The 25,285-nt window shown below is 46.6% G+C and overlaps 1 protein-coding gene across 2 annotated transcripts in view; it reads left to right on the top strand.

The window, feature by feature from the left end:
- The window catches only part of ZDHHC11 (zinc finger DHHC-type containing 11), a 49,642-nt gene that overhangs the window by 4,110 nt on the left and 20,247 nt on the right, over positions 1–25,285 (top strand). For both annotated transcript variants that reach the window (XM_054991666.1, XM_054991665.1), the window contains exons 2-7: positions 8,278–8,331; positions 8,455–8,676; positions 12,994–13,172; positions 17,797–17,898; positions 20,625–20,749; positions 22,815–22,970. In XM_054991666.1, the coding sequence (XP_054847641.1) occupies positions 8,278–8,331; positions 8,455–8,676; positions 12,994–13,172; positions 17,797–17,898; positions 20,625–20,749; positions 22,815–22,970 (838 nt within the window). The remainder of the gene's footprint in view (positions 1–8,277; positions 8,332–8,454; positions 8,677–12,993; positions 13,173–17,796; positions 17,899–20,624; positions 20,750–22,814; positions 22,971–25,285) is intronic.

Here is a 25,285-nt window from a genome sequence, read left to right as displayed (position 1 = left end):
GCCCTGGATGTAACTGTGATTATAGAAAAATGCGCACGGGCACAGTTTGTTGCTGGACTTGCATGTGCAGATGATCAAACTTTGATTGTCTATAATGTAAATGCAGGTGAGGGGGTTAACCAGTAGGCCTGGATAAAACCCTGATTTCGGATCACAGTCAGAAGGGGAGAAACTCTAAAACCAGTGTGTGTGTGTGGGGGGGGGGAATATGTGTGCTCCCCTGAGCTCCTTTTATTTCTTTCACTTCATTTATGCCTCGCTTTTCTCCCTTATGGGGACACAAAGTGGCTTAGTAAAAATCAGCCCCAAACACCCTGCTGGCATGCCCCTCCATGACCCCCACCCCTGCTTTCAGCCCTGGGGGGTCTGGCAATCCTATCTCTTCCATTTTATCCTCACAACAGTCCTGTTAGGTAGATTTTGTTTGACTGGCTCAAGGTCACCCAGCAAGCTTCTGTGGCAGAATGGGGAATAAAAGCTAGATCTCAAAGATCGTAGTCTCTCTAAGCACTATATCACACTGGCTGTCACATAGGCTTGCCAATCTCCAGCTGAGGCCTGGAGTTCTTCTGGGACTAGCTTCCAGATTACAGACATCAGTTCCTCTGATGGCAGCTTTAGGGGGTGGACTCTATAGCATCAAATCTAAACTGAGCTCCTTCCCTACACTCTACCCTCCACTGGTCCTGCCCCCAAATCTCCAGGAGTTTCTCAAGCCACAGTTGGCAACCCTATAACTACACTGGCTCAGAGGAAGGGCAGAATATATAAGTGGTTAGAATTCTAGGTTCCTGCATGTTTTCCTTTAACTACAGCTAACCACAATGTCTGAAAGCAATCAGAATATTAAGAATAGTAATAGTTTCTGAAGTAACGGTGTCTGAAGAAGTGAGCTGTGACTCATGAAAGTTCAATCCCTACTGCAAATTTTGTTAGTCTTATAGGTGCTACTGGACTCTTGCTCTTGTCTGCTACTACAGACAGACCAACATGGCTACTCATCTTGTTCTAAGAATAATAATGTCGGCATTAGAGGTAGGCATGAACCAGGAAAATGGCAGTTTGTTGCAGTTTGTGGTTCATCGTGTTTCACGGGTCATTAACCACCATGAACTTGCCCAGTTCGCAAACTGGTTCATGTTCGTCACTTCCGGGGCTGCAGAAGATCTGCAGAAAGCCCGTCCCCCCGTTGCCTAGGTAACAGATTAATCGGTGCCAGGCTATCTGCAGTGACGAACAAAAAACGAACCATACAAACCTCTCTAAAAATCGTCGCGGTTCATCAGAAATGAGCTCTGACGAACCACTGGTTTGCGAACCAAAAAATGGCCTGGTTCATGACGAACTTTGGTTTGTATTTTTGTTCATGCCCATCTCTAGTCAGCATTCTTCCCTTTTGGCTTGCCTGGCCACTCATCCTAGTGATTATTCCAGGGATATAAGCGTTCTTCTGCATTTTAATACTGAACAGATTAAAATCCTGTTGATTTGGAATTTGCTATCCATCCTCTCGCAAGTTTTAAAGGACAAATGATATTGAATCCAAGTGTTAGGACAGTTTTATGTGTTCCATTTGGTGTTTTAGGGACATGCTGTCCAAGCTGGGAAACTTTTGATAGTGAGTGGAACGAAGCCATAAAACATGACTGGTCTCAGAACCTTTTCTTCTTCTGCAAATTGCAACAACTGGAGTCATCTTCTAAAGTGCATGTTTTAGGAAGAAGAACTTGTTTGGATCTCCAGTGTGAAGGTGTTTTAAATGTCAGGTTTCCCCCTCTGTATAAAGCTTGAGGCCTGCCTGCTGAAGTGCCTGTAGCTGACCACTAGAAGGCACTGCAGGGCTAGATATACCTGTGGACAGATCTGGCTGTATTTCTTTGCCAGCACTTCCTTGCATGTTGAAGTGTAGTAGTTGGATCCCACTGATCCATTCCATTAGTGGAGGCTCTTTCCTCTGGTGGAAGAGCCTTTCCCTGGTGCCAAGTGCTTGGAGGACTGTTTTGCAACAGGGAAAGGCTCATTCTGCTGGAGGAAAGCACCACCACTAGAGGTGGGCACAAACCGGGAAAAATCCGAACCAAGCAGATTGTGCTTTGCTGCGCTTCGTGAACCCCGAACCACAAACTTTCACGAACTTTCCCCAGTTCGCAAACCGGTTTGTTTGGTTTGTGAAAACGCTGCTTCCGGGGTAGCAGAATGTCACTTCTAGGGCTGCAGACAGCCCGTCTCCCCCATGGCCTAGGAAACTGATTGATCGGCACCAGGATGTCTGCAGTGACAAACCAAAATATGAACCAGCCTAAAGTTCGTGGCGGTTCATCAGAAATGGGCTCTGACGAACCGCCGGTTCAAGAACCATGAAACGGCCTGATTTGTGATGAATTTTGGTTCGTATTTCGGTTCATGCCTGCCTCTAATCTCTGCTAGTGGCATGGATCCTCTGTCATAAGGATTAATATGGGGACAGAAATTCTGGACTATCATACAGCTTGTGGTAAGAATTGTTGAGGTAATGTGCACGTAGTGTTTGAACACTCAACAGGGAACACTAAGCAGTATTTCTTTTTCCAAAAAACTTTGGACACACGTGCCCTGCAAATGTAAATGATTTTTCAACCATTTTATTGTTGTGGCTTTCAAGTAAAGTGCTTTTTCAAACCTGATATGTCTTGAAATAACTTGCAGCCTTATTTGTGAGATGAGGGGCAATTTGAGGAATTCTCCAGTTACTCCAGAGAGGGAGAGGAAGACAGTTTTAGGGTGTCAGATGAGCTGGAAACAGGGCAGACTGGGAAGCCCAAACTGCTATTTGGCCAAAACTATCCAAGAGCCAAGATGGATGGTTAATAATTTCTAGATGGGGGATCATTTAAAAAAATCCTTATGGCAGTTTTGGGATTATTGGTCAGTAGGAGCTTGAAGTACTTACACAAACTCGAAGAGGTCTGATTGGATCCACACATTCCCAAACTGGAGATAAAAGGTTAAAACTATCAGCCTGGTTTGTTGATATCCACCAAAGTGGGGGGCAGGAGCAAAGACTGAAGACGGTGCCGTGGCTGGAGAAGAGCCTCTGTGTGATTCTAGGACAGAAATGCTGAGGCAATAGACTGATCAGGTTAAGATTACCTCCTTACACTCTTTTGGGTTTCTTTCTAGTAATCTGCAGTTAATTCCCATATACGTATGTTTCCATTTATAGGATTTATGCTTAGCTGTTAAGGATCTTTTCTTTGAAAGATCCTGGATGTAGTTTGATTGCTTTCAACCCTCTTCAACATGCATAGCCACTTACCATGCAGGAAAACTAAGACCTAGCTAAGTGAGGGCCAAGCTACAAGTGACGAATGACACTTGAATGGCAAGTGAACGGACTCACGTGTATTCCTCCCTGTTCACTTGCGCTCCCTTTGCATTCCACTCGATCACTACGCGAACAGGGAGGAATACACGTGAGTCTGTTCACTTGCCGTTCAAGTGTCATTCGTCACTTGTAGCTTGGCCCTATGAGGGACAGCTAAGGGGTTAGAAGGAGGTTTGTGTTTTCTTTACCCCCCCCTTCTCTCTCTCTCTCTCACACACACACACACAAAACTCACCTCTAGTGAACCACGGCACTGAAGAGGAGGCAAAATAGGAACTCTGGTTGGGACAGGTTACCCAAGAAGGACTTCTTAACTTCATGAGGGAGGTTGGGCAGGAAAGCATCTTTCTTAAACCTTGACTATGCACACTGAATGCAAGAAATCTTCGGAAGATGTTGCAATTCACACAAGCCGTTGTTCGATCTATGAGCAGATTTCCCAGATTTGCATTTTTTTCTAGAGCAGTAACTTGCATCTAGAAGCTTTTGTGCATAGGGGGAGCTGTCCATAATTTCATCTGCGTTTGACCAGAGAATAATGTAACGGTAGGTTCTAAGAGCTCGACTAGCATTCTCTGCAAGGAACCCTCTCTTAAGAAAACCTTCATTCCCTGAGGCTAAATGGGTGTGCTTTTGCTGAATGCTCTAATGCCATTATGTAAAGAGGAGAGCGCCACTTTAGAAATCTCCCCAGAGTTTTTTGGTGAATTGTAATTGAATGGTAGCTCTCAGTCAGTAATAAGAACCCTCATGTCTTCAGTTCAACAGGGCATTGATGTAATTAAATGCTGGCCTTCGGGATGGATGGAAAGGCAAGGGAGGAAAGGAAGTAGGGAGGTTAAAGACAAAGCTTTCAATAACGTTTGGTTAGGTTAGATTCTGAAAAGGAGTTTGTTACTCCTGCTCAGGGCTTTTTTTCTGGGAAAAGAGGTGGTGGAACTCAGTGGTGGAACTCAGGACCGCACAATGATGTCACTTTGGGTCAGCTGGAACAAGGGGGGAGTGTTTTAAAGTTTAAATCACCCTCAGCGAAAATGGTCACATGGCCGGTGGCCCTGCCCCCTGATCTCCAGACAGAGGGGAGTTTAGATTGCCCTCTGCGCCCCTCGTCATCAGTCCCTGATGGGTGGTGGTGGCAGCCGCCTTGCTCCAGGAACTAGAATTTGGTGCCATCCTGCAAAAGATAAAAGGAAAAAAACCGCCTGCACCTGTGAGGCAGTCACATGAGCCTGTGCCACCTTGAGAAGGCTGACCAAGGTGGTGTGCTGTTGCCTGCATCTGCAACCCTGGACTGCGTAGCGGGGCCCCTTCCATGTCCTAGCCAAGGCCGGCCCAGCTTGGCTCCTTTGATCGTCGCATGGACCTGTGCCACCTGGGGGAGACTCACAGGGGTGGTGCCAACCCTGCGCATCCGCACTTACCTGCTGGACCTGCTGACTTGCTGCTCCTGCAGATGCTCAGGTGAAAATGGCACTGACCACATGGCTGGATTCTGAAAAGGAATTTGTTACTCCTGCTCAGGGCTTTTTTTCTGGGGAAAGAGGTGGTGGAACTCAAGACTGCACAATGACGTCACTTTGGGTCAGCTGGAACAAGGGGAGAATTTTTAAAAGTTTAAATCACCCTCGGCAAAAATGGTCACATGGCTGGTGGCCCCGCCCCCTGATCTCCAGACAGAGGGGAGTTTAGATTCGCTCTGTCTGGAGATCAGGGGGCGGGGCCACCAGCCATGTGACCATTTTTAAGAGGTGCCGGAACTCCGTTCCAACGCGTTCCTGCTGAAAAAAAAGCCCTGCTCCTGCTCCTGTCCTCTTTTTCAAAACTGCAAGTCAAAATAATAACTGGTTTCCTGGTTAAGGCTACGGGTTATTATCAATACAAACAATTCTTTACATGTGGAGGAATTTGTAAGCAAGAATGCAGATATTTCAAGAGGATAGAAATTATTCACAAGAATTTGTTTCAGATTGGAAATACAGGAGGGGGAGCCTTGTAGCAAGAAGTAAGAAAGAGCTGAATGAAAAAGTACGAGGATGAAAAATGTCCCTTTTTTATTACTGTTTAAAATGTTTTCAAATTGAATTTATAATGGAAAAACCCATTGTTCTTTTCATGGACTGTTTGTGTTCATATATAAATGCTCATTTCTACCTCCTTTCTGTGTTAGAAGCTACAAAAAGAGGAGGTGAAAATGAAATTGTGAAGGATTTAAACAATCCTCTCCTACCTTCCCTTTTCGACCCTGGGTGACCCCTCTTTTTTTACGTTGTTCTTTCATGCAGCATGATCCAGTGCAGGTTTTCTCTAAAGTAAAACCTCCATGGTGTCAATGCTTAGCAGGCCTGAATGATTCGTGCTTGACTTCTAACACATTGGTCAGCAGCTCTTAAGATAAATATCTCGTTCTTTCCTTTCCATTTCCTTGAGTGGTGAGAAGTTCCAGCAACACCATGACAGGCTTAAGTTCGGATGAGAAAGCCCTGGAGATGTATTCTTGGAAGCAAATATGACAGAGTAAGCCCTGTGGAAACAAATGGGCTCCGCTGTTCCTGCATCAGGCCCTCACAGAGAGCAGCCGGGCCCTCCAATGACATTTCAGGCTGCCATGTGTGGTGTGCACCTGTGCTAAATGTTTGGATTTGGCCGTGTCACTCTATCCGCCTTGCTGGCCTTCCTCTACCCTTCACTGTCTGGGGGAAACAGACGCTTAAAGGCAGCACAGCAATGTGGAAACAGAAAGTGGAGCTGCAGATATTGTGGTGGCACCAGCGAAGTAGCCAGAACTAGCCCAGACCAGGGTCAGGCAGCCTTTTTGACAACGCAACATCTGCCTGTGAAGAGATCGGTATGCTGACAAACGAAAGGGAGAGAGAAAGACTGTACTTGGCTGGGCACACTGAAAGCAAGCTGGGGAGATCTGCTGGAGATCAGTTGTTGTTGTTGTTGTTGTTGTTTTTAAATATAATTTTTATTTTATAAACCTTACATTACAAATACAAGGCTGCTATAAAATACAATATTGTGAATCAGCATACATTAACACTATTATAGTCGACAAGATAAGAGACAGTGTAACGTGATTATAATATCTAACAGCAGATGAAACATTAGTGATTACTGTACAACAGATTCTTTTAGTTTAAAGATGCAAAGGAAAGGTGCCTGGGAGGATGAATATCATTGCATGTTAAGTAATCAAAAAAGGGGAACCATTTAGAGAAGAAAACAGTTTCTTTTGGGTAGTGTTGTGATTGATACAAGCTGTCATAGATTTTCTCTTGAATATAGCGATCCCATACTTTCAGCATCCAGTTTTCAATTGTGGGGATTTTGGGGGATTTCCAATTGGAAGCTATTAATGATTTAGCTGCTGACAATAAACTTCGAATTAAGTCTTTTCTAATAGTGAGGACCATAATGGGATCCCATTGATGCTGGAGATCAGTTGTGATTCCAGAAGAACTCCTGGCCCCACCTGGAGATTAGCAACCCTATCCAGGGCTTTTTTTCTGGGAAAAGAGGTGTTGGAACTCAGTGGGTTGCCCTTGGAGAAAATGGTCACATGGCTGGTGGCCCCGCCCCCTGATCTCCAGACAGAGGGGAGTTGAGATTGCCCTCCGCGCCATGCGGCGCGGAGGGCAATCTAAACTCCCCTCTTGTCTGGAGATCGGGGCGGGGCCACCAGCCATGTGACCATTTTCAAGAGGTTCCGGAAGTCCGTTCCCCCTGAAAAAAAGCCCTGACCCTATCTATGTGCCAAGCAAATTTGACATGCCATTGATCAGCACGCTGGGGTTTGCGTACCCTGACCTAGGCAGTTAGGAGCCTGAACATTAGTTAACAAGTGGAGTGTGTGGGGAACAGATTTTGACTGGTTGCTTTCTTAACCGAATTATTCAAAAAGGCTTTTTACTCAGGAAGGCTATATTGTGGGGAGGGGGCCTCAGATACTTTGCTAATGAGTTAGGGGCCATAGACTTCACCACTACGTTGCCTTACATATTATCTCTTGTGTACTACTCATGCTTCATGTTGTCTAATGTCAGTCCTAGAACTGATTATGTGCTGTTTCAACATTTCTTCAGCTCTGTATTGGATTCTCACTAATGCTGTTTCTTTGTAAACTTGTATTTATTTACCCTATGGTATTGTTTATAGAAATGTCCTTGACACTGTATGGAAATGTCCTTGATATTGAGTGTACTAATCTCGCACTGTGTAATCCACCTTGAGTCTCAGTGAGAAAGGCGGACTATAAATGACATAAATAATTCAATCAATCCATCCCACCCATTGGGAGCTAGTTAAAGGTGAAAGAAATGCAGGAATTTGGGAAAGAGGCATTCTCCAACCCCGAGAGGGAGATCTTGGGGGGTTTCTTATTCCTCACCTTGTAAGAATAACATTGACCTACATTATTGGGTATTTATAAGGCTCTCTGTATGTGAAACTCTTTGAGAACACTCAGGCACTATTTTTGAGTAATATGTAAGTGAATTATCGTGGTTCTGTGTCTCTAACAGCAAGGCTTGGGTTCACTTCCAGGCTCCAACTTGTACTATCAACAGTCCTGCAGCATTCTGTTGCTGTTATCATTAAGTAAAGCAGGAATTCTCCAGGACAGTTTAAAGCAAATCATTGCTTGGAAGGAAATACTGACAGCCCTTCTGAGAAGCTGTCTCTCTTTACCTCAGGACACTCCCTTTAAAGCACTTGGCCTGCATAGGCCTTGTAAGCCCCTTGTATGATATAACCCTTTCCCCCCCACCTCTCTTTCTCACACACAAACACACACACACACTTGCAAGGACTGAAAGACTTCCATTCCCTGGATGTTTGTAGGCTTGATAAATGTGATGAGTTCTGTGCATTAGCAACAAAGCTAAGTCAACTTTGTGTGTTTGTTTGTGCAGGGGCAGGCCGGACAGCAAAGCAGCGCCACGTCCCTTCAGGACCTTTGTGAATGGGTGAGGTGGCGGGGCTGTTTCTCGGTTCCCCATCCCCTGCCACGTGCTGCACGTGGGGCTGTATAGGTCTGATGAGGGCAGTGCCCATTTTTCAAGGAAGGCGTTGGGGGTTCTGTCTTGCAGATGTCCTGCTATGACAAGAAGTTGCGGCGGACGGGGCCGGAGCAGCTCAACAGGCACGCCGACCTCATCCTGGCCCCCCTACACTCCCGTGTGAACGGCTGGTCTCTGCCTCTCCACTCCTTCCAGCTGGTCACCCTGGGGCTGTATGCCTACCTGGCCATTGTGGGCTTCGGCATCTACGTCCCTCTTCTCCCATATGGGTGGAAGCACGTGGCCTACACTGTATCCTTTCCAGACCTGCGCTGGATCTGCTTACGTGGCAAGGAGAGTCGGAACGGACCAGCCAGCAGTCCCTTTATTCTCGCTCGTCCTAATTTGGGTGTGAGGACTGAGTAGGGTTGCCAAATCTGGGTTGGGAAATTCCTGAAAATTTGGGGAGGGAGCCTGGGGAGGGCAGGATTTGGGGAGGGGAGGGACCTCAGAAGGGCACAATGCCGCAGAGTCCACCCTGCAAAGCTGCAATTTTCTACAGGGGAACTGATCTCTATAGTCTAGAGATCAGTTGTAATTCCAGGAGATGGACCCACCTGGAGGATGGCAGCCCTAGATTTGTACACGATCTTCCCAAATTTCAGCTGTTTCCAGTCCCATTGGTTTCAATCAGAGAGATTTTGAAATTGAGGGGATTTAGAACTGATTAGCTCTGGCTGGGTCACGTCATATATGTGTGTTTATATATAATTGTATATATGCTGAACTAATGTTAAAACTCGGGTTGAGCAGTCAGGTGAGCTCTGTGCAGAGTGCCACTGAAGCTTTCCTGGTGTGGGAAGCCTTCAATAAACCTTCACTTTGCCATAACTAGAGATGGGCACAAACAGAAAAACAAACAAACATGATGTTCGTTTTTCATTGCCATCCATGAACAGGGACTCACGAACAAGCACGAACAAGGCCCTGTTCATGGACATGTTCGTGGTTGGCTGTTCATGGGGACCAGCAGGCTCTCCTTCACCATCATCCAAGTCAAGATCCCTACCACACCACTCCCAGAAACCTTACCTGAACAGGCACCAGGAAAGGTACCAATAATAAATAATAGCTTGGCCCAGAGCCTGGCAGCAGCCCTGGAACTTGAAGGGGGAGATCCCTATACACACGAAGAAATTTCAAGCTGCAATGCACTCTATCAAAATGCCAACAGCAACTGTCTCTCTCCCTCTCTACTGTCTGCAAAGTCAGAGCTGGGAGCCCCCCCTCCCCCCTGCTCTTTGCTCCCTTGTTGTAACAAATTTGGAGCTCCACACTTGAAAGGAAGACCTGCCTATCAAGCTAAATTGGGCTTAGATTGGGGTTTCCAGGGCAACAGCAGTTCAAACAGAGTTCAGACAATCCCTGCCTAAATTGCCAAGGGGATTGCAGGTGCCAGACTGTCTGGCTTGAGGAACAGCAGCGAACGAGGCTTGCAACGACCACCTGTTCATTTAGAATGGGGCCTCATGAACTGCTTGTTCGTGAACAGCAGAGTGGGCTGTTTGTGTGTGGAGGGGTTTTTTGTTCGTATTGCTGTTTGTGCCCATCTCTAGCCATAACACCCAAATGCAGGCTCCTGGGCAATTTGAAGCCCCTTTCCTTGCCACAAGCCATGATGCAGTGAGGGAGGCAGTGAGCTCCAGTTTGTTTTACAGGCCAGGAATATTTCAGTTGTGCTCTGCAGGTGAGGGGAAGAGGGCAGGCCACGTGTGAACATGGCAAACAATTGGTGTTCGGGAGTGTACACAGGTGACGTGTGAATGTAGCTCTTATGTTGGGAATATGTATAGTTTAAGTGGGGGGCCATTAAGGACTTGCAGAGGCATCTAAGTTTTCCGCCCCTTCTACTTCCTCTTTCCCTTCCCTGGCAACCTTCATACCTTCTCCTCTTTCCTCCTTCTCTCCTTCCTACCAGCCAACCTACCTTTCTCTGCCCGCTCATCTTCAGTTTTCCTTCCTTTCTCCCCTGGCAGCCTGTGCCCAGGAAAAGTCTGGCCAAGTTGTACAGTAGGTGCCAGAGCAGAGTTTTGCCAAGTGGAGTGATGGCTGCTACCACCAAGCTTCGTTCATTCCCACCTACCCACGAGCCAGTCCACCCCTCTCTCCTCCCCACCCCCATGTCTTCATCTTTCTATCCTTCCCCAGGAAGAGTATGGTTGGGCAGTTTGGCAGCTGGCGGAGAGCTGGCCTTCATGGTGGCCCAAGCCGGTTGTGTGGTGGGTGGCACTGGGCTGGACCAGGCTGGGTTGAGTTGTGCAGTGGCCACTGCCTGCGGGCCAAGCAGAGATGTGTGAGTAGCAGGTTTCCAGTAGTCACAAGTGGGGCTCAGTGGAAGGGCCTCTGCTTCGCTTGAAGGTGTTCCCAGGTTCAATCCCTGGCATCTCCAGTGAAAAGGACCAGGCTGTACATGGTGTGAAAGACCTCTGCCTGAGACCCTGGAGAGCCACTGCCAGGATGAGTACCAGCATAAGGCAGCTGCATATGTGTTCGTATCCTTCTCCATCAGGGGGGAAGGGAGGGGTGAGGCACTTCTTCTCAGGCTCTTTTGGCCTCCCAGTCAACTCCTGATCCCCCCATAGTTTTGCTTTACAGAAACCAAGAAGGTTTGGCAATATTGTTATGGTTGCCTAGCAACCCCCAACAGCCACTGAGAGTTCCATGGGCATTCTTGTCTTACATCTACCGTTGTTGTTTCTGTTATTTTGGAGAGTTTTCCCCTGATTTGTTTTTTAAAGATTTCATATTTTTCAGCAGCCCTGGGACTTTCTTTAGGTTAGTAAAGAAATCCTCCTGGTCTGTTCCTAGCTCCATTTTGCAGCTCTATCAATCATATCCTCTGTGGCACGGGACAGAAATAGATACATTGACGATGGAGGGAAATTCATTCATGCAAGCTCATACTTTAGTGACCCGTGTTTATACCCTCCCCTCAGTATGGCCTATGAAATAGATGAGAAGAATCCTTATTTGCAGAAAAGCTGACTGGCTAAGTACCGAAACATATTTCCCCATTATAAAATATATTTTATTTTGATAATTCAGGAATATTTTAAAACATTCACCATTGGAACTTGCTTGGCAGCAGCATATAATACAGTTTAGGCCGTTAGCTGCTTTCTCCAGTCACTTTTCTTTAAAAGCTTTAAAACCATAACTCTCACATCTGATTGGGTGTTGAAACATTTTGTTTCTTCCTGGCTCTGTACAGGATGAAGCACCAGGTCACAAAGGCCACCAACGTTATGAAAAGGAAACCATCCCGAGCCCTGTAATTGATTCACTATTTATGTACTAAACACAAGATTGTTGCTAGGAAGTATTAATGGCATCCTACATTGTTCCCATCCGCAATGATAAACTGCTGCTTGAAGTGAGAAGATAATTGTCAAGTTAGGTCATGTGTTAAAATAAGGGTGGCAGCTGGACAGTTTCTGGCCCTTAGACCCCGCATAAGTGTCTACTGGAAAACAGTTTTTTAAAAATAATAAATCCTTGAGGCCGAAATGGAAAACGACAACTGCTTTTAGAATAAAAAATCATGTCCTGTTCAAAGGTACTTGGAGACTTCTGTGTGACAGCCAGCTGGTTCAGCGGGTAGAGTGTTGGCTCGGTTTGAAGATGACTGCATGCCAACCTATCCTGCTGCATGATCTATGCTGAAGCTCGTTGAAAGGAATACATCCTGGTTGACCCTGGGATTTTTGATACAGGAGACTATGCTATACTCCTGAGGCATCTTGAACAGCTGGTTGGGGGGTCACCACTGTTTCAATATGTCGTGCTGCCATGCAATTTTTTTTAACAAAGGTGCACCACCCCCTAAGCACCAAAACAAAATGGCGAGCAACATCTTTATCCCCCCCCATCTTCAAAGGAAGAGATGTTTAGATTGGAATAACTGTGCATTGTTGCACTGTTAACTGCTTTTTATTAGCCTCAAAGGAAGCATTTTAGATGTGTTGCTTCTGGAATGTTGCAGAGCTCTTGGGGCAGACTTCTCGTAGTCTGATAGGTTCTTAAAGGCTGTTAATTGCCCAAAGGGGAATCTAGACAACTCGCGAAACATTTTTGTTCAAGCCATTGGAGAGGTCTTTTATTTATGGGAGTGAAATGTTCTGCTTTGATACCGGAGACCAAACCTGGATTTGAGCCACTGATTTTCCAGTCCAATTTGCCGTCATTCGGCGGAGTATCTATAATGACAATGATAAGTGACCCAGTGTGTGTGCATGTGTTGTCAATAGCTGCCTTGGTAATAGCGAAAGCATGTTATAGGCACATGAAACTATACATTGGCGTATACAAGGAAAAGACAAGCTGACTAGGGAAAATACACAGGCTATCTTCAGAGCATATATCACATTTGTAGCATACAAGGATTCTGCCATGTCCTAAAATCTCTTCCCATCACTCTCAGCATTGCAGAGTCCCCAAAGGTTGTTTATTAAACCTCATGTTCATCATTTATAGCTATAGGGGCGGGGGGGAGGCAGGAACTGAGAATGCAGAATGTGTATGAAGGCCCCAACCTCTTGTGTAGTTTTCTTTAACTTTGTTCTAATGCAGGTGATTGGCCTACTTTTTACACATCACTTGATTACTCATCTGGTTGCGGTCACGATCGATCCAGCAGATCAAAACGTATTGGCCAGGAAAAATTACGACAAACCCATGCCAATTTTTGATCGAAGCAAATGCAAGCATGTGATTGAAAACCAGCGCTGCTACCTTTGTGAAGTTGACGTGTAAGCCCTCCCTTAACTGTTTTGTAAATGAAGACCCGGTTCTATGGCAAATACATACACTGCAGTATGGAGAAGGAGTGATGTGGGGAAAAGAGGATTGATCTCGATCCGTGGTATCTAAACTGTGTGGTGGGCATGGTTGCCACCAGGTCCCCTGACTCCCCTGGTGGAAGATTGGGAGCCTGGCACTTACCTTGCTGCGTTCATGTGTTTGTTTTTCGCATGCATGCACAGTGCATGCACAGTCCCAGTTTGCACAATGATGTCACTTCCAGGAAGTGACATCATCGTGTGGGTCAAAGGGCAGCCTGGGGCACTCCCATGCTCACCAAGGGGCTGAATCAGCTCGCTGCATGGTGCAATTCGGCCCAAATCGGGCCTCTGTGGGCGCGAGAGTGTTCTGCACCCCTGGGAGTGTGCCCCCCCCACTGGCCAAGTAAGTGGGGGCAGGGGGAGGGTGGGAGCAGGGGACCCCCCCCACCCTGGGTAGGGGAATGGTACCCCTAGTGGTGGGGAAACCTGAAGTTCCTGATAGCTCAACAGGTTTTCTGCACTGAGAAGGTCAATAAAAGTCTATAACTTTAATCGAAGCTTGTAGATAACATTTTAAAAATCTAAGTCCCATATTGAGCTTATCATGGATCCTAGTTCTATAGGACCTACAGTTAATCTACAGGACCTAGACAACAAGACAGATGGGGAAGTCCCTGGGGATTTATGCATAAGAAGTGGATGGGGGGATTAAGGGCACCGGCAGTGGAGGTGCCAATAAAATGAGGGTCAAATTTGCTGAAGAAATAAGTCTTGGGAACTCTCTAGCATTGAAATCCTTTAGGGACTTTGCCCAATCAGATTGACTACATTTATTTTGGATTTGTGACACTTAGGATATGTGCATGCAATATTTGTATCTACAAGAAATTTTTTTTTTACCATTCATTCCACTGCTTCATTTTAAATAAAGCCAGCAGTTTTCTTTTTGCCAACATAATCTGCAAATGTACAGTAGAAATAATATATCATGGTTTAGCAAAACAAGGCCTGTACAGAGTTATTTAAGGGGCATAGTCCAACTTTATATTTATACTCTTGGTATTTTATTATATGTCTTATTATATGACTAATGGCAACTCCTCCTGGTGTTTTCAAGGCAGAGGCGGTTTGCCTGCTTCTACGTAGGAGACCTTTGAGGTCTCCTATCTAAGTACTAAAGGCCAACCCTGCTTAGATTCCAGGAGCTGGCGAGATTGGGCTTGCCTGGACTATCCAGGTCAGGGCAGTTTATTCTATATGTATATGTTTTTTAAAATTAATTCAGGGCTTTTTTTCAGCTGGAATGTGGTGGAATGGAGTTCTGGAACCTCTTGAAAATGGTCACATGGCTGGTGGCCCTGCCCCCTGATCTCCAGACAGAGGGGAGTTTAGATTGTGGCACAGAGGGCAATCTCAACTCCCCTCTGTCTGGAGATCAGGGGGCGGGGCCACCAGCCATGTGACCATTTTCTCAGAGGGCAACCCACTGAGTTCCACCACCTCTTTTCTCAGGAAAAAAAGCCCTGAATAAATTAATACCATTTTCTAGAGGCCTCTGCAGAAGGCTGCTTAGTTGAATTATGTTTGGTCTTCATAATTTTGTATCTAAATATTTTCTTACTTTGGTCTATATGATATTTTATTATTTTAACTTGTATATGCCTTGACCTGGATAGCTCAGGCAAGACTGATCTTGTCGAAGCTAAGCCGGGTCAATCTTGGTTAGTAATTGGGTGGGAGACCTCCAAAGAAGACCAGGGTTGCAGAGGCAGGCAATGGCAGACCACCTCTGTTGGTCTCTTGCCTTGAAAATTCCAGCAGGGGTCGCCATAAGTCAGTTATGACTTAATGACACTCTCTACCACCACCACCAACTTGTATATATCTTGTGTATGTTTTAAAGCAGAATTGTTTTACTAGGATTATTATATATGTTCTTGCAATAGGTGGTAGAATAGAATTTGAACAGGTGCAGAATCACATTTTTTTTTAGTGTTCCATTGTGTTTTTTTTTAAAAAGCCAGCCTTCCAGCTGCTGCCACAGTCTGAGTAAACAATTCAGAGGAGTTAGCCGTGTTCGTCTGTAGTCGCAAAATAGTAAAGATTCCAGTAGCACCTTTAAGACTAACCAACTTTATTGTAGCATAAGCTTTCGAGAACCACAGCTCTCTTCGTCAGATGCATCTTTACTATTTTGAGTAAACAATACCACCCTCGATGGGCTGATTCATGTGTCCCAGGCTAGCTCACTCTTCCCCCCACACCCAGATTCGATTTCTGTTTGCATAGTTTTTATGTGGGTATGCATTTTAAAAACAGGATTCTGTGCCTGCAGTCTAAGTGGATACAGTCCATTCCACCACATCATTCCGTTGCACATGTGCTGGCCAATAGGAGTGGAGGCCGGTTTGGGCTAGAAGATACGCACACAGAAGTGGGGGGAAGAGATACTGGGGAGGTTTGGCAGATGTGCTTTGTGGAACAAAGAGCAAGAGAGAGAAGATTTGGAATTCTGATTTGTGAGACAGTTTTCTCCCAAAGGGATTGCTGACCACAATCCAAGCACACTTGTAATTAGTCTTTACTATGCAATTCTCAGTTTGGACTAGAGATGAGCACGAACAGGAAAAAAAATGAACACGATGTTCGTTGTTTGTTGCCATCCACGAACAGGGATTCACGAACATCGACGGACATGACGTGTTCACGAACATGTTCGTAGTTGGAGGTTCATGGGAGCCAGAATGGCCCCCTTGGGACTTAGCTGAACTTGAACTAGGGAAAGGAGAGTCCATGCATCTCCCCCTTTCCTGCCATGTTCTCTTCACAGTGGCAAAAACTGGACTGTCTGCTGGAAGCTACTTTGAGGGGTTACAAACTGACCTTCCCAATGTCCAATACCCACCAAATTTGCAAGGGACATAGTCCTCACTGTCCTCTGAAGACCCCCCCCCCAAAGTTTCAGAGAGATTGCCCCCCAGGAAAGCCATGATACATGGGTCTCCCCCTTTCCTGTCATTTTCTTTTCACAGGGGCAAAAACTGGACTGTCTGCTGGAAGCTACTTTGGGGGTTACAAGCCAGAAGGAAAGCCAGAAGAAGTTCAGACAGAGTTCAGACAGTCCATGCCTATGTTGCCAGGGGAATTGATTGAAAGGCGCCAGACTGTCTGGCTTTACGAACGGCTGATGAACGCCTCAAAGAGGGCTTGGAACGAACACATGTTCACCGGGAACAGGGCCTCACAAACAGCTTGCTCACAAACAGTGGATTGGGCTGTTCGTGGCTTTTTTTTGTTCGTATTGCTGTTCGTGCCCATGTCTAGTTTGGACAATGTTTTTAAAAGCCTGGACATGACTGTATTTTAAAGTTGGTCCATGACTTCTCCAGTTGCATATCATGGGGGGGGGGGGTGTTCATCGCTTCTTTTTTTAAAAAAGTACTTTTTATTTTATTGATAAAATTAAAAGCCCAATAAAAAGGCAGAGAAAAGAGAAAAAAGGAAATGAAATAAAAAGGAAGAGAAAGAAAGAGAGAAAAAGGAAAACAAAATTAAAGAAAAAAACAGAAAAATAATACATTTACCTTTTCAATACTAACCCCCTTCTATTCATTTTTCCCAAATTTATCTTCTTAGAAATCAAATCCACAAATCATCAGTTCATTTTTTCTCATCTCATGCAGAAAGTCAATAAGGTGTTTCCAATTAACCAGAAAGATAGACAATGATTTTTCTCTTGATCAGAGATGTAAGTTTAGCCATCTCCGCTAAGTCCATCATTTTCACAATCTGTCATCCATTGAAGGCAATACTGTCCTTTTTCATTTAAGCGTATATAAAAGCCAAGCTGCCGTTGTCATATATGCCACCCTGAGCCCATCTGTGGGGAGGGCGGGGTATAAATCGAATTAAATAAATAAATAAATAAATAAATAGAATGCCATGTTTATTTTCCAACTGTTTGTCCATTCGTCTCAACAAAAAGGCTTCTGGTTCAAATTGTGTATTGATCTTCAAAATTTTCTGTATTATCATATGAATTTGTGACCAAATTTTTTTTGCTTTAGGATAAGTGGTGGCTAGATATGGGCACGGACAAGGGAAGTGGCGGTTCATCGCGGTTCATGGTTCGTCGTGTTTCACAAACCATGAACTTACCCGGTTCGTGAATCGATTTGTTTGGTTCGTCGGTTCATCACTTCCAGTGCTGCAGAAGGTCTGCAGAAAGCCCAACTCCCGCCCCCATTGGCTAGGTAACAGATTGATCAGTGCAAGGCTGGCTGCAGTGATGAACCGAAAAACGAACCATACAAACAGCTCTAAAAATCATAGTGGTTTGTCATGGTTCATCAGAAATGAGCTCCGACGAACTGCTGGTTTGCGAACCAAAAACAAGCCCGGTTCATGACGAACTTTGGTTCATATTTTGGTTTGTGTCCATCTCTAGTGGTGGCTCATTGCTTCTGTGTACATATAGTCTATGCATTATATAAATACTGAGACTTGCCATTGTTGTGCATGTCAGTGTATGATATCTGTACATGCGACCTTTCAGCATATGAATGTATTTCTTTAATGTGTTTTTCCCCAGAGGGCCAAAAGCCAAACATTGTAGTATCTGCAATAAGTGTATTGCGGACTTTGACCACCACTGCAACTGGCTGAATAACTGTGTTGGAAGCAAAAATTACTGGTAAGTTAATAGCAGCTAGCCGTGGGAATTTTTTTCCTGTCTATAAATCAGGGCATCGTTCCCAGAGGGCGGGATCAAATTATCCCTCTCCCGTGTTTCAGAATCTGCCCCAGTAATTGGTTCTGAGGAATATATTTATTTCTGATCCATTTGTGTAGTCGGAATGTGGAGTGAGTTGGAGATTAATTGTTGTTATGAACAGTTAAGTGGCCCTATGCACTAGCTATGCATGCCAGAGGGGCGCAGCCTTTTCTGTTTTTTAAAAAATGATGAGTATTTGATACATGTGGCTGGCTTTGTCATTGGAAGTAAGAAAGTGTAGCTGCAACACATTTTTCAGAACAGGTTTTGTATAATTTTTACCTTGTCTAAAAACATGCGTTTTGAGTCTTGCTGAGAATCAAGCTTGCTCTGCTAGGATGGGGTGGGGTGGGGGGTGCGGCTGAGGTAGCCAGTGAAGATTCTGTGTCTGTAGCCCACTAGTGACAGTTAGGGGGGAACCCTTTGCCTTGTTCAGTTCTGGCAGCTTGCTTAGAGGAGCCAGGATTAGATTAGGTTGGTTGTTCTTCTACAAGGAGAGGAAGGGAGGTGACAGAAATCATGGTAGCTAGATGTGTAAGGGATTATGTATTATTTTGAAAGCGCTTTTATGTCTTTACTACCTTGAGGTACATGATTGAGTTCAGTTTCTACAGTCCCCTAAACACTCTGACTTCTATTTGTTTCAATCCCATAATAAATGCCTGCTTTTCTCCTTACTTCTGTGTGAACAGTCCTCTGACTCACAGACAGGGCTGGATCGAGGGGGGGCAGGGGGGGTAGTCTGCCCCCGGCGCCACCAGGGAGGGGGTGCCGGGAGCAGCTTCCAGCTGCCAGAAGGCGCAGGCAGCAGCATGGGCAGCCTCGCAGCCCCCCATGCTGCCTTTCGCCTGCCCCGCGGGACAGGGGGCAGCCGGCTTGCCGCGCACCTCCTGTCCTTCAGGGCAGGCAAAAGGCAGCGCGGGGGGCTGCGAGGCCGCCCACGCCATTCACCTGCCCCGCAGGACAGGGGGCGGGCGGCCGCCCCCTGTCCTGTGGGGCAGGTGAATGGCGTGGGCGGCTGGGTGGCCCTTTGCCTGCCCTACAGGGCAGGGGGTGCACGGCAAGCCGGCCGCCCCCTGTTCTGCGGTGCAGGCAAAAGCAGCGTGGGGGGCTGCAAGGCCACCCATGCCATTCACCTACAGGGAGGCGAATGGCACGGGCGGTTTCCCAGCCCCTGCATGCTGCCTCTGCCGTTCCGCCCTGCGTGATGGCGTCACCGAAGTGACGTCATCACGCAGCACAGGGAGTGCGCGTGCGCTGCGCACGCGAGGTGGTCAGCCTAGGGTTGCCCCGGGCGCAGGCAACCCTAGATCCAGCGCTGCTCACGGAGAGGGGGGGGGTTGTCTTACCTGTGGCTATTCAGGTCTGCTGAAGAAATTCATCACTGTGAAGTGTGCAGTGCAGTGCAGGCATCTACAGTGGGGGGGACAAATTTCAATCTCTTTAAAACAACAACAAAGCAATGAGATGAACCAAGCTGAGATGAATATGTGCAGAGAGTTTTGGTTTGAGATGATGGATTCTGTTTATTCTTCTAAGAGGCAGTGCAGATTTTCAGTAAGCAGCCTGGTTGCTGTAGATCAGTGGCTTTTAAACTTTCTATTGACAGTGAACCCTTTTGACATCAACCCATCTGCAAAGAAAGCCCGGCGTATCTGCCAGAGAGCTACAGTATTTTCACAGAGGATTCTGGGCATCTTCTGAGGTGCACCCACAGCTCAAGTGTGGTGCTAGTCCAAGAGACAGCCTGATGAGACTTACTAATAGAAAATCCCCCTACCCTGAGGTCCCTGTCTGCCCCAAATCTCACCTGCTCTAAACTCCATCTCCCCAAATGCCAAGAATTTCCCAATCTGGAGATAATGGGCAGGACCCGCCTTGTCAAGATGCAGCGTGAATGATACCTGCAGCAGGCAGCATTCCAGCTCATGTAACAGTCACAAACAGGGCTTTTTTTCTGGGAAAAGAGGTGGTGGAACTCAGGACTGCACAATGACGTCATTTTGGGTCAGCTGGAACAAGGGGGGAGTTTTTAAAAGTTTAAATCACCCTCGGCGAAAATTGTCACATGGCCAGTGGCCCCGCCCCCTGATCTCCAGACAGAGGGGAGTTTAGATTGCCCTCTGTGCCACTGAGCGGCGCGGAGGGCGATCTAACCTCCCCTCTGTCTGGAGATCAGGGGGCGGGGCCACCGGCCATGTGACCATTTTCAAGAGGTGCTGGAACTCCGTTCCACCACATCCCAGCTGAAAAAAAGCCCTGGTAACAAAACAGGCAGATGTGAAATTTCGCACACAATAGCATGTCTTCTGTCTAGAAATTTCCTACTTCTGTGCTGGGAAGCTGGCAAATATGAAGCAGTGTTAAGATTACTGGAGGAGTTGAGTTTGCAAAGAGAAAGTTGCCAAGTGGGAAGAGGCATAAAACATTTTTTAGATCGTGTGAAGTCTGAATTGCACAGGTACATGCCGGTGTGTTGACTATATTGTACGACAAACCTAGGGGTTTCAGCCTTTCAGGTGAGCAGAACTGTTTTAAGTCTATAGTTAAATGATTGTACCTTTTATACACAAAAGCGTCATGACTATTGCATCCTTTATGAACGGTATATCCATGACTCTTTCTGTTAATCTGTGCATATTTAGGTTTTTCTTCAACGCGGTGGCTTCAGCCGTGCTTGGGCTTTTTCTGCTCATCCTGGTGATCCTCTATGTCTTCATCCAGTATTTTGTGAATCCTGCAGAACTCCGCACATCTCCTCAGTTTGAAAGTATTGTCCCGCTGACTTAAAATAACTTTTACCCCAATGATCTAGTAGTCTGGGTTCAAAGTAGTGCTGACAGCGGTGGTGTTTTCTGAAATGAAGGCCCTTCTGGTTTCTTTGTCTGAGTCTGACTTTTAACATAAGAGTCTTTCTACATGAGACGCCTCAGCACATGTTCATCAAGTGTAGGGAGATGCAATATTGGGAAGCATAGTTTAAAAAGACAGAGCCAGTGGAGATTGTTCCTCAGAGGGTTTGTTAATTTCATCTTTGCCTCCCCGAAGGCTCTGTCAGTTTCACTTCTCCAGTCTAAATGCCTGCTTTTCCTCGCTGCAAACAGAGGGCAGTGAGGAATGGAAATGGGCTGGAGCGGCCTTCCAGAGCCGGGCTTGGACCTCAAGAGGTTATAATGGGCTGAAGTTTTCCCTTCTGGCATTTCATAGCCCCCTCACACAGCTCCAATGTATAGCAAAGCCTTTGCCCTGCCGCTGGCTCCGTCTTTTTAAACTACCCTTCCCAGCTGCTATTGCATCTCCCGACACGTGTTCTTCACGTGTCAGACGTCTCGTGTAGAGAGACTCGTAGGGACAGAATTTTTGTGGTTTCCCAGTTGGTGGTGCCGCTCTGCATAAAGTGCAGTGGCAATGGGATATTCACGTGTTATTTTTCCAAATGCTTTCCCTGCCCCAAACCCTCGGGAGTGGCCACATTCCCTCCCCTGGGCCACCAGGGCATTCGCAATTTAAAACAAAACTAAACAAGTTATTAAAGTTATATCGATATACCATTGTAGCAATAGGTGTAGCAGTTTGAATTCCCAGCTTTCGTTTTTTAAAGTCTCCAGCCCCTCCTCTTGCAATGATATGTCATTTTCCTTATTTCTCCACAGGGGAAAGGACTAGAGGATTACTTTTTTAAAAATGAAAACTGGGAATTCAGAGAAACTGCTACACTCGCTACAGATGAGATATTCTAGAGATAACTTTAAACACACACACACACACACCATGGGAGAAAATGATTGCTGAGAGAACAGGGTCAGGAAAAGTGGTTGCCATGTGGCCCAGAAAATCCAAAATTTTCCACCCACACAGCAGACATCTAAGCTTACTGTGATCTTTCCCACAACTTTGGAGCAAAGTAGGTTTGAGAAAGATCCGAGAAAAGCTGGGGGAACCCCTGGAGGTGCACAAATGCTGAGGGGGAGCAGGAAAAACCCCAGTTCCTAAAATCGCTGAACTCAGAACAGATAACCCATGTGCAAGACCCCTAGGAAAACAATGGCCTTTTGTATATTACTGGATCTGAACATCGCATTGGATTATGGTTCGTCATGCTGGAAAATTGGTACGTGAAGAGTTAGGGCTGATGCACACAACCATTATAATTTGTAGGGTGGGGAAGTCGGCACAAAGCGGTCAGCCCCTCCTCTCAGCTCCAGCTCGCCAGCTGTATTGTGGGGACAATAATAACACTAACTTGTTCACCACTCTGAGTGGGGCACTATTTAATAGAAGTCCATATACAGTCCCTCATAAATTTGCTTCTAACAGTATTAATTGTGTGAGGCGTTCCATTCACCTCCCAAAGGGGAGGTGAAATTGACAGACCCTTCAGGGAGGCAAAGATGAAATTAACAAATCCGCTGAGGAGTGATCTCTGCTGGCTCTGTGTAGAGAGGTGAATTTGACAGAGCCTTTGGCTCTGTCTTTTTAAACTACGCTTCCCGGCTAACATTGCGCCCCCCTACACTCGAGCGTCCTCATGTAAGATGTCTCGCATAGAGAGACTCTCCGAACGGTGAACAAAGTCAGTGTTGTTATTATCCCCACAATGCATCTGAGGAGCTGGAGCTGAGAGGAGTGGCTGACCCAAGGCCACCTGCTGAGCTTGTGGCAGGAGTGGGATCTGAACCCGCAGAGTATTGATTTGCAGCTGAGCCACTTCACCACTTTGCTACAATAGCTCTTAGACAGGAGTTTTAAAATCCCTTTCATTTCATCGGGGGAAATGACCTATTTAAAAATTAGGTAATTAATCAAACGGTTTCCCTCCTGTTTTGCTCCGATAGGTCTCAGTGGGAACGGCACGTGGCTGGTCTTCCTTCCTGTTGCTCCGGCAGAGACCACGGCAGTCGTAGTCATTTCCCTCGCAGCGTTAACTCTGCTTTTGGGGTTTGCTTCTTTCATACCACTTGGACATTTGTTGCTGTTTCATCTTTACCTCTGTGAGTAAAATGCCTCGGAAAACATGTGCCGTCATAAAAAACGCTTTCCTTATCTTTTCAAGGTGAAACTTCATTTTAGCGAAGCCGGCAGTCAAATGACTGTCCAGTTAGTTCTTGACCTCCCTTGCCTCTGTAAACACTTCATGTTGCTTCTGTGCGCTCCCCTTCTTGCTGCAGTCTCTCCCCAGTCCTCCGCTGGCTCCACAAAACTGTCGCTGAGACCTTGATGCCTCATAACCTCATTCAGGCTAGACGACAAACTTTCTGGGGTGCATTGGCTGATGCGCTTCCTGGTCAGTTTCTCCCTGTGTAGTAGAGAACTCAGAGCACGCCATCCTTCCTTGACCACCTAGCGCAGGGGTCCTCAAACTACGGCCCGCGGGCCACATGCGGCCCGCCAAGGCCATCTATCCGGCCCGCCGGGTGTTTTTGCCAGGTGTGCAGAGAAGCCTCCCGGACTACAAAACCCGCAATGCTTTTCGGCAAGGCACCCGCCAGCCGGGCCAAGGGAGCACTGCGCGACCTGTTGGGAGTCGTAGTCCGGCGTCGGGTTCCCTAACAGTTCGTCCAGCTGCTTCGCTGCCGGTGGGCTCGTTGGCGGCGGCTGCACGTTCCCGCTCTGCCTCAGCCGGGGTGCACTTCCCTCTCCGCCTGCCCGCCCGCCCTTCCCTCCACCAGTCCGCGAGAGCGCAGACAGGAGCCCAGGCGGAGGGCCACGCAGGTGGGAGCCCTTTGGGGTGGGGGGCGCCGCGGACCCGCTGTGGGGAGGGGTGGATTGTTATAGTTTGAGGACCCCTGCTCTATAGTATCCATTGTACTGAATGTATATGTATTGGTACTTTGTATAATTCTTTATATTTTTATACCATTGACCATGTTTGCAAACACATGCCCTCCATTGGTTATTTTCCTATTCTAAATAAATTTTTTCAGTAAATGTCTTCATACACTTTTCCCTTCTAGATGCATTTGTTCATAGTTTTTTTTTTAAACTATAGTCCGGCCCTCCAACGGTCTGAGGGACAGTGAACTGGCCCCCTGTTTAAAAAGTTTGAGGACCCCTGACCTAGCGGATCATCCTGTCTTTGATGCAACCTGATGCATATATGTTTGCATAACATGCCAAAAGCCACGTATGCTTAAAACCCTACAAATGTAGGCCCAGATCAGAGTCTGTTCCTACTGGAATATTAGCTGTGCGATCTGGAAGTTCAGGTGTCAGATTTTAGCTGTGTACATCTTCTGGAATGTTATGCTGATGGGTGGATGCTTGATGGTGTCAGGCACGGAACAAGTATACTGGGTGGACAGGAACGTGTGCTCCCACGCCTCACCAAGTATGGTGGAATGATCTAGATAGCATATCATCTGATCTTGTTCTCTGGCAGCTTCATTGATGGAACAGTTGAAATGTTTGTGAACATTCTGTGTCATCTCACTAGGTCAGCCAAACTTCTCTGCCACTAAGAAAAACACAACATAAATGTGTGGTTATTTCTTTATCAACTGCGAGCTGGTGAGGCCACTGTTTGATTTCACAGGAACAGTCTAGTTCATGGCTGCATTCAGACACCACAACAAACAGTTGTTTGTTTAAACCAGTTGCCTGCACAAATCCCGGGTAGTTCACCAGATGTGCACAGCAGACTACGGTTTATTGGTAAAGTTTACTGCTTGCCTCTTTTCCTGCTTCCAGACAGAATCCTTGGATACGTCCTCACGTTCGCTTGAATTCAAGCCACTGGCAAAGCCTCAGTACCTACCCAGCCTGCTTGCCAGTCGTTAGCTGCTTGAGATGGGAGAAAAGACACGTCCTGTGGCAGGCATGCCACCATCACAGCAGCCCCTGCCGCTTCTCCCCCCTCCTCATTTTCGACTGATGCTAACTGGGTCTTGTTGTCCCGTCCCTTTTCTGTCCAGGTGCTTCGCTGAACTCCTAAACAGTTTTAACACTGCAGCCATTGGCTTCTGCAGTTTCAGAGTAAAAGCAGGTTTGCCTGCAGTGTGGACAGGAAGATGACTGCTCACATCCAGCACCATTTCCCATCTCCATTCCCTTATGCCCAGCATTCCTGACCCCTTTTATTTCCGTCACCTGAGTTCATAAAAGCCCATTCCCAACATTCCGACGTGGCCAAGAAAGAGCTCGCATGCAAATGAAGAGGCGGGGTCTACAGATAACAGCAAGATGGACTTTCCAGGGCTGGATTCTCTTTCTTAGCCGCCATCCTAGTGGAATCTTTGGGTGCATGCCCTTTCTCGTGCTTAAGGGCATGGTTGCCATTCACAAGGGAGGGCGGAGGGGGGGGGCAGTA

Source organism: Eublepharis macularius, chromosome 11 (assembly GCF_028583425.1).
Source record: "Eublepharis macularius isolate TG4126 chromosome 11, MPM_Emac_v1.0, whole genome shotgun sequence".
Classification (NCBI taxonomy): Eukaryota; Metazoa; Chordata; class Lepidosauria; order Squamata; family Eublepharidae; genus Eublepharis; species Eublepharis macularius.
The sequence above is the reverse complement of the archived record's forward strand: the minus strand, read 5'-3'. Positions and strand labels throughout refer to the sequence as shown.